Raw genomic sequence first — 16069 nt, 5'->3', positions numbered from 1 at the left:
GTTGAGCGACTGTGGAAAAAGAAATCATGTGTTGTCCAGATTGTAATTGGAACCCTTGGAGCCTAAAAGGGCTACCTCCCTATTTGGGAATTCTAAATTTACCTGACTTGAACATTCTGACTGTACAAAAAACCACCCTACTTGGACCAACTTATATCCTCCGACATTACCTTAACAGTTCCTAGGTCCTTGGTTAGGACTCGAGCTACCAACCAGCTCCAAAGGCTGTGAATCTCACCAAAGATTAACCACATAATAATAATTCTTTATTGTCAGTGCACAACATATGTACAATGAGATTGGTTGAGCTCCCTCAGTACACACACACCCCAACACAATACAGCTCAGTGAAGACAAATATATATATATATCCCTAAACCAATAAATCATATTAACAAACGCTCAGTCCCATTACACCAGTGTGAACATGTTACACGTTGTGCCAGCCCTGCAAGTCTATAACTTAAGTTATGATGTTATTTCACATTCAGGAGTCTGACAGCCCAAAAGAATACAATTATCCTTCTGCCCTCCATTCAGCAAGCACAGGTTTAAAATCAAATATTGTCAGACCTTTTGAGTATCTCTTCCGGATCAGCTTTTCACCATGAGGCAGTACTTTCCTAATGAATGCTAATGGCAAGTTAACAAGGTTGGTGATTTTAATTTGTAGATTCCTGCTCTGGAGTCAACTTTCCCTATTGCCTGAAATTAATAAGACCATAATTAGTTACAGACTTTTGGTTCTAATAAAAGAGAATATATGTAGCTCAGAGTTGAACTATGGAGTTCCTTGGTTGTCTAAGTTTGGTTGTTTTCTTGCAGACATTTCATTATCCAACTAGATAACATCAATACTAGAAGGGAGTATTCCCTGTTTACATACAAGACCTTTGCCAATATTTGGCTCCAGCACATTCCTGCAATTAAAAAAACTGATGCTGGCAAAAGTAATTTCATACAAACGTAAGTCTAAATACTTTATTTTCACTATAATTTTCCCCAATTTTGTTGGGGATGCCAAGAAAGTTAAACAATAAGTGTGTTTCGCCCACCCACCCATTTGTCCAATTCTCCTGTCCTTTCTTTCTTCATATATCTGATAACCTTATGTACTTCTCCATGGTCATGTAGACAAGTTAGAGACCATCAATTTAACGTAATACCGGTGCATAAAGGCAGATCATATCAAAAATCTGTTCAGCTATCAGTGCTGTATCTCTCTTGCTGTAAAAGTCAGTACAGTATTGCCATTCCACTACATCCTAAACTTGCCTCCTTTTTTATTAAAAGTTTTTTTTATTTTAAATTTTCAAAACAAACACAACACAAAGTATCCTCCATCTTTACATACTTTAGAAAGTGTATCAGTTGGTTACAAAAAGCTTTTGTGCATCTCTTCCACTGTCGTCACAAAATTCGTATTAACTCAAGTATTTTAAATCAGATATTTTTATACAAATTACTATCATAATGCCTCCATTTTCATTTGACTATAATTGTTTAAACATCCTTCATCATAAAATGTACCAAGATTTAAAACCTGACCACATACTGGCATTCCATTTGTTATTTCTAATATCCTCCAATAACACTATATCCTTATGGCCTATTCTGACTAAACTTCAATAATATTTAGTAACAAAAATTTCTAATCGTCCTTTCCAAATCACTGTTTACAATTTACATCCAATTTCCTTATGTTGTACCCATACATGTATATACATTGTTATCATTATCCCTCCTTCATTTAACGCTATCCATTATCATAGCATTTCCCCCTAATAATAAAAACTTAGCTAAATTCAACTTTGTTCTTTTTTATTAACCTTTATATATAACCAAATAATTTCTAATCTTCCTTTCATAGGTACCATTCAATATTCATATCCAATTACTATTTGTCATACCAATACATATGTATACATTATTATCATTATCAGTTGTTTATTTAACCATATCTATTGTCACTAAATTTCACTAAATTTCACTAGTTTTAGATTATACACTTTCATCTATCAACCTGTATCTTTCCAGTAGCAAAACAATCTCATGTCTTCTGCCATTTGTGGTATCAGTCCTCTAATCATCTCCTTAATCAAATTTGCTTGGACTCCTCTTTGCAACTCATTGCTTATTGAGTCTCTCATGTAATTTCGATGCCCTTTTTCTGTTTCCTTGATCAGCTTCTCTTTAATTGTCAGTGGTGTTATCAATGATGTTGCTAATAAAATTTCTCTCTTTAAGTCCATAAATTCTTTTGTTTTCTTTTCTTCTGTATCTTGCCATCTGGGGTAGAGTTCCCCTCCGTTTAATTCCTCTTTCTGTATTCCACTCTTTCCATTTCCAGACACAAACCAGTCACCATAGATATCAGCGGATTTGATTTATATTCATTTTTCTCTTCTTTTTTTACAAGGTTAAACATAAATTCACAGTAAAATCTTCTTTTCACTTTCTCTGATTAGAGATATAGTTCAAAAAGACACCTGTGTAAACAATTCATCCTTTGGTTCTTATCACTCTCTATAAACAAACTGTGATACTTTGAATTGCCAAGCCAGACTATTCAGTGAGGAAAGTGAAAATGCTTTGTTCCCAATACACAAGCCTCCAGCCTCTGAGCAGGAGCACTAACTTTCCCTCGGTTGTTAGAATTCTCTTTGTTTCCTTCTTTTTTATATATATTCCAAGTTAAAAAAATCAAAATCAAATTCTTGAGTAAAATAGAGGAGAAAAAGAGGAAAACACACGTAGTAATGAGGAAGGAGAATTTTAGTCCATAGGTTGCAATAATAATAATAATAATAATAATAATAATAATAATATAATAATAATAATAATAATAATAATAATGATAGAAAAAAACTTAATCCATTCATTTTAAAAGGCTTGCATAAATTCCATCCATAAAAATAGCATTTAAGAGCAAGATAACACACTGACCAAAACCATTCAAAGCTTAATTCCACCACTTATTTCTTCTGTTTTCAGATTTAAATTAATTTTAAGGTTTTTTGTAGGCAGTCTCTTTTAAAATGGTAAAAATTCCTCACCAGCTGTAAATACTTTCTCTTTCTGTTTCCTTCCATTTGGAGCCGTTCCAACTTCATCAGCCGAGGGGCTGTGCTTTTATGGCCAGCTAGAAGAACCTCTGGGTTAATCAGGGACTTTGCGGTGTCCCTGAGATCAGCAGAACATATTCTTCCCATTCGCCGTCTCTGCGGGACAGTTTAGGTCCTTTTGGACCTCCCAGCAATAAAAGTTTTGGCAGCGATCTCAGAGCATTGAGATTGCATGTCTGTCTCATAGCGACGTTGGCTCCTCCTCCCTAAACTTGCATCCTGAGGCAGCTGTCTCATACCTATGGTTATTTAATATTGTTTTCATATTGCATTTGCACTGAAAGCAAATTCTTTCATGCCTTCATATTTCAATTGCAACTCTATTTTCGGTGTCTCTTCTGAATCCAAGACTCGAGTGATAGTTATCTGATCACGGGACCTTCTTAGAAATCGAGTCCTTCATAAATAACTTCCTAGTTTCCTACGCCCCCAGTGACTGTAAAATGCTGGTATTATTATGAAGGACTCCTCCAGGAAGGTTGTTTTATGATACTAATATTTAATGCTACAATTCCATATTAATTATTATAGTTGAATTCAAATAAATTTATGTTGAGAAAATGTAAAACATCTTTTATCTGCTGATCTGTGTTTCTCTTTTGCTATAGATCCTGTCTTAAAATTACGAATCACTCTTTCCTACTCCAGGATGCTCTCTTCAAAATGTCTCCTACACTAGTGAGGTTTTAAAAACATTTTAGAAAAGGGCTGTCAAACTCACGGCCCACGGGCCAGATGCATCACACACTGGCCACAGCCACAGCCGGTTTAGCAAAGGAGGAAAAAGTATGTCATGTGACCCAGCCATGACAACAGGAGTTTGACACCCCTGTTCTAGAAGAGGACAGCACAAAGGACTTCCAATGGCCATATTAACATATCCATCAAGTTACCAGCAGCTTAAATTGAAAATCATTACATTTTCTCTACACAGTTCAGTGTTAAATTATTTTATGTACAGAATTTTTTTTTAATGTCAATAGTCATGTGGACTGAGAATTCTGATATCTAATTCAGCTCCAATATGGGGAAGACTGAGCTACGGTCATATAAAATTCCAGGGTTGGTAAATATGGGTTTGTCATAGAGTTAGTGAAGTGTAAGATTTTAAGAAGTACAGCCCACTTCCACTGATTTAATGTTATGATTTATCAAATTCAGATACTTAGAAAGCATACCTTGCCTACTCCGTGTGTTGAATAGACCTAACAATTTTTGCAAATCAGTTAAAGAACAGATGCTCTGTCAATAATTAAAAACAGTTAAGTTTGTATTTTTTTCTAGGAAAAAGGTTCTGTTTATTTTCTATTGCATGAACATAGAACTCAGATTCCTTGAATGTCACCAATATCAATTCTTTCTTTTCCTTTTACACCACAGTTTCTGAATGTTAGCCTTCCATTATTATATCTGACAGCACTGGAATATTAAGTCTGTATTTTGCAAATAAATCTGAAACCAGCCAACCATTTTGATCACTGAATATTTTTAAGTTGAATATATATATATTTACAATTGCACCGTCTTTCCCCAAATGTAGAACACAAGTCAAGAAATTGACTTACACTCTACCTACCAGGGCTTTAAGCCCATCAAATATATTTTTGTTAGAGTCTCCAGCCAAAACCCTGTTATAGAATTATCTACTTGGAAGTAAAGCAGTGATATCTGAACACAAGCATGTGTTATTGCTTTGTACTATTACTGAGGCGGTCACACTTATAAAATTTATAAAATTTGTTTCTAGGATCTAGTTATTAAGTGCTTTCCCCCCATTCCAGCAGGAGAATTTGAGGGGGAAATATCCACTTATTTGCTGATTCCACACGTAGAATCAACCTGGTTCAGTAAATCATAGTTAATCTAGTTTTACACACAATTACCTCAATTTAGCCATTACGATTTTAATCTGTCTTACTCTAACAATCCAATTTATACTGTTAATGTATATGCCTATGTGTTACGTATACCAACAACTGTATTCATTAAACTGTTTATCATGAATTAGTATCTTATGTGACTATAACTATGATTTTCTATTATTACTGTCAAATAAGTAGAAGTCAGACACTTCAGCGGTATACTAGAACTACCCCAAGAGTTATTGGCACAGCACACTTTACTTTCTGAAGTTGTCCAGAGTTTCAGGTAGGAATCATTCCCAGTCCTATCCGATGTCACGCGAGATTGAACTGTTCTATTTTCACGCACCATGCCATTTAAACCAGAAAGGAAGAAAGAAAGTTTGCGCTGATAAACTATGAAAACGAAACTAATCGGGAAAATTCCTGTGCTAAGATCTATCATTACACGCTCGGACGCTACCAATTGGACTGTCTTCTCATCCGAACTACATTTCCCAATGTCCTTTGGTGGAACTTGAGGGGTTCCCGGAAGTTGTTCCGAGAATTCGCCTATGTCATAGAGATCCGGTGTCCTCTATTTGGTAAGCGTTTCTGCGTTATTTCTTTTCCCTGAACTGGACTTTTGGCTGCCTAGCCACGTCTTATTGTCCTTTCGCAAAAGTTGCGTCCTCATATAGAAATGTTAGCTTATGCCATTTAAAAAGTGTAGTTGGGCACTTCTGGAATCCGGTATTCTTCACGTGTTAGGCTGCAGCTTCCACTCTTCTCATCCTAGTTGAATCTCCCATTCTATGGCACTCGTAGTCCAACACAGTTTACCACTTAAGAGTTGTTGGGAGTCGAGCGGCATACAAATTAAATTATTAATTAGCACCAAATTTGGTGACTAAATTGGGTTATTTTTTTACCCCAAATTATTGGTAAAGACTGACTAGAATCAGGTAAAATCAGTAAAATGAGAGCAAGACAGCTTGTTATTTCTGCCTTCTGTTGTGTAAGTCAATTAAAAGTTTTAAGACTTAATTGCATAGGAATTTACAATATGTAGGTTAATATTGTAGACTTAACTGAATTTAAATATCATTTTTAAGTGTAATACCATTACAACCCTATAATTCATATTATACCTGTCTGTGAATTTAATGGTTTAATTCTAAACCAGTTCATAGTATTTTCATTTCACAGCTCAAGGTTAGAGCCTGCCTTTTCCTGTATAAATTTACCCAAGTCCCGAAAGAGATAAACCTTCTGCTTTCCAGATAGTGCTCACTTATAAGATTTAGTTGTGACCACCTGTTAGCAGGATTTGGAATGACACAGGTTTCTCACTTCTGCCTTGAAATCTTTCCCTGAGAATTTCAAATGATACTACTCTCCAAGTTAAATAGATAGCAATAAGAGTCAGAATTTTTACATTTCCCACAGATACTGTATAGAACTACCTTCCTAAAATACTTGCCTAATGATACTTCTTTCTCTTTTCAGTGTTGGCTTAAAATCCTTCTTTTTTAAATGCCTGTTTAAAAATACTAAAGTAGCATTTTAACTTTTATTTGTTCATGGTTATATTAATAACATTCGTTTATTTAAATCCCTTTAAAAGCCATATTGGAGTAAAGACGCAGAGAACCAGTTGTGTAGCTGGACTGTTAACAGAGAGAGCCAGGTTCTCCTCCTCCCCTAGGCATGGCAACCAGCTGAATGACTTTGGGCCAGTCATCTCCTGTCAGCCTAATTAACAATGACAAGCTGGCTGAAAAACATAACCTCATGTCACACCATGCATTGATAAGAACTATGCAAGGGCAATGTAAATCAAGTGCATCCTGCAAATAACTGGGACAAATACTAAGAGCAATAAGGATGAATGTGCTGGAATTGAGGGGGTGGGTGGATGGAAATCAGTTGAAAAGCAATCAAGTTGTATTAATTCTGCTTAGATTTGGGGCTGGGGAAAGACTAGAGACTTGAGTACTCGTTTAAAGCCACACCATGGCAGCAATAGCTGTTGCAGTCAAGTAATATTTTGATAAGGAACAACTTTTTTATTAATATCTTCTGCCTATTATTTTCTTTTTTTTAAAGTTTTCTTCTATAGTTTGGTCTAGTAGTTAAGATACTGGCCTCGAAAAGGGAGAGTGTGTCCCACTTTGGCCATGAAAACTGATTTGATGACTTTAGACCAGTCATTCTTTCTCAGCCCAGGTGGAACCACATAGCATCATTGTTGTGGGGAAAATAGGAGGAGGAAGGAGTACTGTATTAGGTATGTTCACCACCTTGAGCTATTTATAAACATGTTGTTAGTCGTGAAGTCATGTCCAATCCATTGCAAGTCCATGGACAACATTCCTCCAGGCCTTCCTGTCCTCTACCATCCTCTGGAGTCCATTTAAGCTCACCTGCTGCTTCGGTGACTCCATCCAGCCACCTCATTCTCCGTCGTTTCCTTCTTCTTTTGCCCTCAATCTTTCCCAGCATTAGGCTCTTCTCCAGTGAATCCTTCCTTCTCATTAGGTGGCCAAACTATTTGAGTTTCATCTTCAGGATCTGGCCTTCTAAAGAGCAGTCAGGGTTGATTTATAAAAATAGTTTTAATGCTTTTTAATAATTGTTATATAATGGTTTTAGATAATGACTGTTTTATATATTTACCGTTTTACTGGATTTTTGTATGCAGTCACTTTTCATGAGATGAGCAGCTATATAAATTTTATTAATAAATAAAAGTTAAATTTATATGATAGGCATATAAATATTGCTATACTAAATGAGGGGCAATTTTTGACTGTTCATTACAAAAAGGCTAAATTGAACTGTTTAAAATTAAGGGGGAAACAGTTCTTGCATGCTTTATATAACTTTTGGTTATTTATCCTTATTTTTGCAATATCCTAATTCTACCTTGGAAATGTGTGGCTTTCAAGCAGTGCTTCTCAGCCATGACAATTTCCAGGTTTGTGGACTTCAGACCTAAAATTCCACAATCAATATGGCCATTGATGGTATTTCTGGGAACTGAAGTCCACATACCTGGAATTTGTTTAGGTTGGTTTAGAGGACTAGGCTAATGAATAGTCAATAATGACTGTGAATATGAAGTAGTTCCCATCTATGGAATTAAAATAATGAATTCTCAGGCAATGATTAGACTTTGTATTGTTAATTGCTCCCTAGTAATGCATTGAACAGCTGTTGAATACTGGAGTAATTAACTTGTTATTGACTTAACATATTTAAGCTAATGAGCTGACTTTTAAACAGGAATGAAACCTGAATTGATTTCTCCAAATTCCATTCTTTGACTAGCTACCATGGCCACAGCCTCAAGGAAGCCTGTTTTGCATTTGGCAACTTTCATCAGGAAGCATTTGCTAACTGGTAAGCATTGTGCATTCTCTGTGTTACTAGTTAATTGGATACTAGAATACTGCTTCTTTGTGGCCAGGAGAGTAGTGACCTTACATTAGAAATCAACTGTCCATTCCAATCTTTCTGAAAAAATGAACATTATGTCAGATATTGGCCATCTGAAAATCCTCCATGTGGTGGCCTTCCTTTGCTCAAGAGACAAGGATGTTGTCACTATAAAACTATGTTACTTATCTTGGGTAGGTTGCAGGTGGTACGCCCCGGTACGAGGTACCGGGGCCTGCCGGGAGCACCAGGTACCGTCCTGGTACGGTGCTCCGGAGGGCCCACCCACCCGCCCTCTTTACCTGTATTTGAGCTCTTCAGTGCTTCCACGCACGGTGCGTACGGCGTCTGTGTAACACTCCACCAAACAGCTGGAGTGTCGCGGAGGCGTCGCAAGAAGTAAGGCCGCATGCGCGCGCTCTGTGTGCATGGACACCGGGCCCTGTTGTACTGTACTGGTAGGAACAGAAAAAACTACTGGTAGGAACAGAAAATTGACTTCAATGTAAAATTGATTAAGACCTTTTCTATTCAGTAATAGTATTCAGTTTATGCAAGAAGAAACAGTTCTATTTTTATGATCTTTGCTTAGTTGTCAATGTCTTTACAGGTAGTCCTTGCCTTATGATCATTCATTTAACAACTGTTTGAAGTTATGACAGTACTAAAATAAGTGATTTACAATCATCACAATCTCCCTTTGCTCACATGATCAACATTTGGGCATTTGGCAACTGGAACATATTTATGAGGCTTTCAGTGTCCCATGGTTACATGATTACCATTTGCAACTTCCCCATGGGATTTCCACAAGTAAAATCTCACAATAGGAGAAAGCCAAGTTTGTTTAACAAGTTCATGATTCCCTTAATGACCAGGGACTAAAAAGGTAAAATTGTGTATGATTCATTTAACAACCACTTTGCTTAGCAACAGAATTTCCAGTGTTAGTTGTGATTGTAAATTCACAACCTATATTCATGGATAAGGAAATATAATGGTATTTTGAATGATAAGAAATATAAATTCCCAGGACTACATCGGTTAAGAGGAACAAATAATGCAGCTTCAGTGGCAACTGTGGGGATAGCAGATGAGCAGAAAAAGAACCTTGTTGGTCTTCCTTTTTTTTCAAAATACAGAACTCAAAACTAGTGAGTGCTATCAAATGACATACACTTGGATCCCCAATGTAGTCTTGCCTTAAAGGTCCAGGAACATTTATGTCCCTTCCCCACCTCACCCTTTTCTATATGTTCTAAATCAACCCTCCTCTGCTTGATGCCTCCAGTTCCCATCATTCTATGGTACCAAAGCTAAGGATTATGAGAATTCCAATCCAAAATATTGGAGAATACCAAGTTGGATAAAACTGCCCCATAGAAGTCCTTTTTCTTTTTCTTTCAAAGTTGCAGTTTGATTTACAAGTTTTGAACAATGAAACAATTGGATTGTTGTTAAAACCCCTAAATTTTATCATCAACCCCTAGATTAGCACTACAATGTATAATCTTGGTGATATTTTCATTCCCACAATGTTAAAAGAGATTCACAGTGTATTCTGTTGTACTATTTAGCTCCTGTATTTGCAGATGCAGCCATATTTCATGCCTGTTCAAAATCTACATATACAGCACTTCCTGATGACTATAACTGGCAAGTATTAACTATTCTACAAGTTATCACTATTAATTTACAAAGACTGTTAGATGCTAACATTTATACGGAATGGGCTGGTAATTGAGTTTCATACAGCGTGCCATCACAATATCCCCAGTACATGGCAACTCCCTTGTCTTATGTGTGGGTTGAAGACAAATGCAAAAACTGGTGTGTGCCTTTGTTTTAAACTAACCTGCTTGATACATTGATTAGGTTTAACTAATTAATAATATATATATTATTATTGAATATATTTTGGCAATTTTTAATCTTGTTAGTGACTTTTAGTTAACTATTTTACAGCTTATGGTTCATTCAAAATAATTACTGTTTAATATATTTTCCATAAATTTTAATTAAACATTATCTCCAATGCCATCTTCTTAAAACGGCAGGAATGTTGACATCTGCTTTATTTTCTAGCAAAGTTGAACTTGCTCTGACATCAGATGGAAAGACAATTGTTTGCTATCACCCTTCAGTGGACATTCCATATGAACACACAAAAGTAAGTTACTGAAAATTGCATCTTCCTGAAAATAGTTACTAGGCCTAGGTCCATGATGGCAAACCTATGGCAAGCGTGCCACAGGTGGCACGCAGAGCCATATTTGCTGGCACAGTAGCCCTCAGCTCCGGCGCATATGTGTGTGCCAGCCACTGATTTTCAGTCTTCCGGAGGGCCGGGAGAGGCAGTTTTCAGTTTCCCCAGGCTTCAGGAAAGCCTCCGGAGCCTGGTGAGAGTGAAAAACCGGTCCAATGAGCCAACCAGAAGTTTGTTCCAGAACTTTCAGTTCGCCTGTTGGGCCATTTCCCCCCCACCCAGGCTCCAGAGGCTTTCCTGAAGCCTGAGGGAGGGCAAAAATGGCCTCCCCTAGGCCCCCAGAGGCCCTCTGGAAGGCAGAAACAGATCGCTCCCAAACTTCCGGTTGGCCCGTTGGACCTGTTTTTTGCCCTCCCCAGGCTCCAGAGGCTTTCTTGAAGCCTGGGGAGGGCAAAAAATGGGCCCAATGGGCCAACCGGAAGTTTGGAAAAGATCCGTTTGGAGCCCGGGGAGAGCGAAAACATCCCCTCCCCCGCAGGTGTGGGGGGGGTCACGTGTGCATGCGCAGGTGGGTGGGGCACATGCGCAATAGCGCGCGCACATACATTTTGGCACACCTTTAGAAAAAGGTTAGCCTAAGTACTCTTCTACATATATATGTTGCTGGGTATTATACCATAATATAAATGTGATTTACAAGATAAAATAATAAAAGGTAAATGCAGGAGGCAGCAAAATTACATTAATGGATTACCTCAGATACTTTGAGCTACCTTCAAATAGATGACATAAATACATTCAGGTCACATAATGGGAAAATGGTGTCCTGGTAATCTCAGTACTATTTAGAAGAAGTACAATATTGACTTTAACCTTAAATATTGTTCAGGATCATTTTAAAAGGCGTAAATGCATTCATTGATTATGGATTATGGAGCACAGTTGTAGATGCTCTCTCTCTAAAGTTTGGAGTCAAGTGATTCTAGTATTGATTGGAATATCATTTAGACAATATTTTGATTTCACATAGAATTATCTTATGAATTCCGTGCCAAACATATGTAATTATTGACTCCCATAGATTAAAGGGATTAGACAAGGAAGATAAGCACGTCTTCCAGATTTAAAAGCAGCATATCGCTGGATATATGTGGTTATGGAGGGAAACAGTGAGAAAGTCAGCACTGTCGCTATGCTTTGCAGGTAAACCTCCTGGAGAAATATGGCTTCCCATTGATGGAAACAGGATTCTAGGCTAACTACACACTAAGAAAAGTCTTGTAATACAATACAATACAATACAATAGTAGAGTTGGAAGGGAACTTGGAGGTCTTCTAGTCCAACCCCCTGCCTAGGCAGGAAATCCTATACCGTTCCAAACAAATGGCTATCCAACATCTTCTTAAAGACTTCCAGTGTTGGGGCATTCACAACTTCTGGAGGCAAGCTGTTCCACTGATTAATTGTTCTAACTGTGAGGAAATATATCCTCAGTTCTAAGTTGCTTCTCTCCTGGGTTAGTTTCCACCCATTGCTTCTTGTTCTGTCCTCAGGTGCCTTGGAGAATAGCTTGACTCCCTCTTCTTTGTGGCAACCCCTGAAATATTGGAACACTGCTATCATATCTCCCCTAGTCCTTCTTTCTCTTAAGCTAGACATACCTAGTTCCTGCAACCGTTCTTCATATATTTTAGTCTCCAGTCCCCTAATCATCTTTGTTGCTCTTCTCTGCACTCTTTCTAGAGTCGTAGAATGTCTTTGTAGTAGATCTTATTATAAATGCTTTTTACAAAACTTTAATTGGTGTATATTAATTAGTGTTAATAGTTTTGCTGTCTTGTATTCCTAGACTCTGTTAACTGTACTACAGTCAAATAGTGCCAGCTCATCTGAATGTGTAGTGTTAATAAATGGAATCTCTTTGGAGAAATAGATTTTTAGTTATATTTCTTAATTTGCATAACATATACTTTGGCAGCCCATTCCACAACTAGACCCTGTGACCTATAAAGAAGAAACACATGAACAAGTCCTGAAATCTAAATTAAAAGAAGAGGAAGACTACAAGAATGAGCCCACAATTGAAACACTTAGTAAAATGTTTTACACAACCAAACATCGCTGGTATCCTGTGGGACAGTAAGTATTTCTGAAGGTATCCATTGTAAAATTAAAATGGAATGGAATTACCCTGTTTCCCTGAAAATAAGACCTCCCCGGATAATAAGCCCAATCGGGCTTTTGAGCGCATGTGCTAAAATAAGCCCTCCCCCAAAAAATAAGCCCTCCCCCAAAATATTGCAACACAGCAGCAGCCATGAAGTGACCATGCTTGCCGCCTCCTGCACCTCAAAAATATTAAGACCTCCCAAAAAATAAGGCCAAGCGCTTATTTCAGGAGTAAAAGAAAATAAGACCCTGTCTGGGCCAATAAATACCCGTTAGTGAAATTGCTTCCCAGGGGAAGTAGTGAAAAAGTATCATGTGACTGGGGCCTGTACTTCTTTGGGAAGTTGATATGCCTGTAGCCCAGTGGATGTACACATAATTTGCATTCTAAATGTCTTCGTGTCAATCATATGCTCTTAAAGCAATATGCAGCTTTGGATGAGACACGGTTTGAGGAAGTTTCAGGTGTGTCATGGATTTCTATTATGTGCAAGAAAGATCAAGAAGGTATTGAATAGGATGTATTCATATTGTACTTTTATGCTTTTTATGCAAGGTTTCTATCAGGCCCTCAGAATTAAAAAAGACACATGGTGATTCATCAAGCAGATTTCTTTATTATTCACTACCTCTAGACAGAATCTTGCCAAACTAAAGCACTGTGCTATACAAGCCTATATTCTGGGAACTATTAGGGAGTGGCTCTCTTCATACTCTTTCACACAAACTATCTGAATTTAGTTGTCTCTTAACTCCTCTGGAATGCACAGTCTCCCTTGTAGGACTCTGGACTGTTACAATCCACCACAATTCCCTTTGAATTTGATGCCACAGATTTTTTCTAGGAAAATCTTGTTCCTTTTTCCTACCAGACATTTCAGTGAAAGTGGGAATAGTGTTGGGTATGCTTTAGTGAACCTCTGCCCCTCTGAATGTTCCAAGCAGGAACATTTTAAATTTTTTTGGAATCCTTCTACAGCTGGGAATTACTTTTGCCCTTGAACCAAAACAATATAACATTTGTTACATGATTAAAGAAACTGCACAAAAAATGGTTTAATTATTGGATAAACAGAACATGTCTACAGTCTTTCTTTATAAAGATAACATTTTCAAACATAACTGTTAATAATACTCCTAATCTCTTAAAAAAACAAGTATTTAAATTATTTGGTGTCTGAGACACTAACTTAATATACCTTCTGGTTGTTCTTTTTTTCATTTAGGTATCACACTAGACGCAGGAAAACCAATACTCCCAAAGACCGATGAAATTACATTTGTCTTCATCATCGTGGAAAACGTTCTTTAGATTCATTCATTCATTCATTCATTTCTAACTAAATTTCTCTAGATAATTTGTAGAATCTAGAGCAGTGGTTCTCAACCTTCCCAATGCCGTGACCCTTTAATACAGTTTCTCATGTTGTGGTGACCCCCAACCATAAAGTTGGTGTCTCCGTTCCTAAGACCATCAAAAATATGTGTTTTCCGATGGTCTTAGGCGACCCCTGTGAAAGGTTGTCCTGATCCACAGGTTGAGAACCACTGATCTAGAGATTCTGATTTATATGCAAAATAGAAGTTTCATTCCCAAATATTGCTAGCTGAGATGAATTGGTATATGAACCACCAGAGGGCACTACTGTACAAGAATTCAGATTTACTATACTTTTTTGAAGGGGGGGGGGAGAAACCTGTGGGTGTGGACATGTGAGAGAATATGTTAACAATATGCAGCCAAAACAGAATAAAACTAAATAATAAACTTTATGAAAAATATCCTGAGGACCTTTGCTTCTTGTTACCTCCATTGAAAATTAATTTTGTATCCCTATAAAAATAATGAGCAGAGTTTCTATTCCAGAAACTTCTGTAAGATTGTCAGAATCAAAATGACAGAAAAACAAATGTACAGTATTAATGTAGCCTGCTATGGGCCACACATAGGATTTGGTTCTCACAGTGTAAAAGCTAATGCAAATTAAAAGAATAGAAAGAAAGTAGAAGTGCAGAAAAGAAAGAAAAGAAAATAGAAAAATAAGGATAAAAAATAAATAATTTGTTAACTTATTATCTCTTAAAATACAAATGATCTCTTTCCATATCCCATCCCTTATCTATATACAAATCCATAAAGCACCTCAAAAGTCCATTTTTGACAGTATTAACATCAGAATCCTTTTTTTTCAAAAAAAAACACCTTCAATATGTCCAATGTTAGAATATTTTGTTCCATTCTGTAATTCTACAGTCAAGTTCATGTCTTCTTGTCTTTTCATTATAATCTTTGAGTTCCCTCGTGTCCAGTTTTTAAAATCTCATTCTATTTTTTTTAATCAGTCATTTTTCCACAGGAAGAGGTCTTTATAATTTCAAAATATTATTTCAAATTCATCTGGACCCTTAGTCCATTTGTAACTTTCTAAAATCAAATTTTAATCACCCTTTCCCTGCTTATTCCAAAACAGTTTTTGTAAATTCTCAAAATTAGTAGTTAAAACTTTCTTTTGCTAAGGGTTGAAGGGAAACTCATTGCATGCTGTCAAAATTATCAATACAAAGATTTCTAATAGTTGAAAAGTTATTTGAGTCTTATCGTATCTTATTCCATGATTAATCAAACTATGGATAAATGAAAGTCAGATGAAAGACTGAAAAATACTTTATTGGAAGCACAGGAAACAATGTTATTAGCATTGTAGTTTTTAATAAGATAAGAATCGGATACCGGTATATTTTTGGAAAATATTCCACAAGGGTCAACACTGCTATATTGCTTTTATAGAACTGGCCTGCAAATTCTTACAGTGATTGTAAAACTATGGAAGCTTGAGATCAGCTATGCAGATTTATTTTGGAGGAATTAGGATGTTCAGCTTATGTTTATTTCTAAGCCCAACGTAATGTCAGCATATTATGAAAATATGAAATGCCACAAGTGCTGCCCCTTAAATATACAGGTAATTCTCGACTTATGATCACAATCGAGGCCAAAATTTCCATTGCTAAACAAAACATTTATTACGTAAATTTTGGCCCATTTTACAATATTTCTTGCCACAATTGTTAAGTGAATCACTGCAGTTGATAAATTAGTAACTTGGTTGTTGAGTAAATCTGGCTTCCCCACTGACTTTGTCAAAAGATCACATAACCCTGGGACATTGCAACAAACATAAATATGAGCCAGTTGCCAAACATCCGAATTTCAATCACATGACCACAGGGATGCTGCAACAGTCATAAATGTGAAAAATGGTCATAAGTCCCTTTTTTCAGAGCA

General features: G+C 36.7%; 1 protein-coding gene across 1 annotated transcript; it reads left to right on the top strand.

Moving 5' to 3' along the window:
- Positions 1-5348: 5348 nt before the first annotated feature.
- Positions 5349-14967, top strand: MRPL42 (mitochondrial ribosomal protein L42; the record flags this gene model as incomplete). Its single annotated transcript, XM_081958710.1, has 6 exons — positions 5349-5571; positions 8300-8371; positions 10000-10063; positions 10493-10577; positions 12593-12753; positions 14010-14967. Coding segments are annotated over 6 exons (651 nt in total), but the record flags the coding sequence as incomplete, so codon positions are not given.
- Between the last annotated feature and the right edge of the window lie 1102 nt (positions 14968-16069).

Source organism: Natrix helvetica (genome assembly GCF_964273705.1).
Source record: "Natrix helvetica genome assembly, chromosome: 6".
Classification (NCBI taxonomy): Eukaryota; Metazoa; Chordata; class Lepidosauria; order Squamata; family Natricidae; genus Natrix; species Natrix helvetica.
Note: the sequence above shows the minus strand (reverse complement) of the source record. Positions and strands in the feature narration are given on the sequence as shown.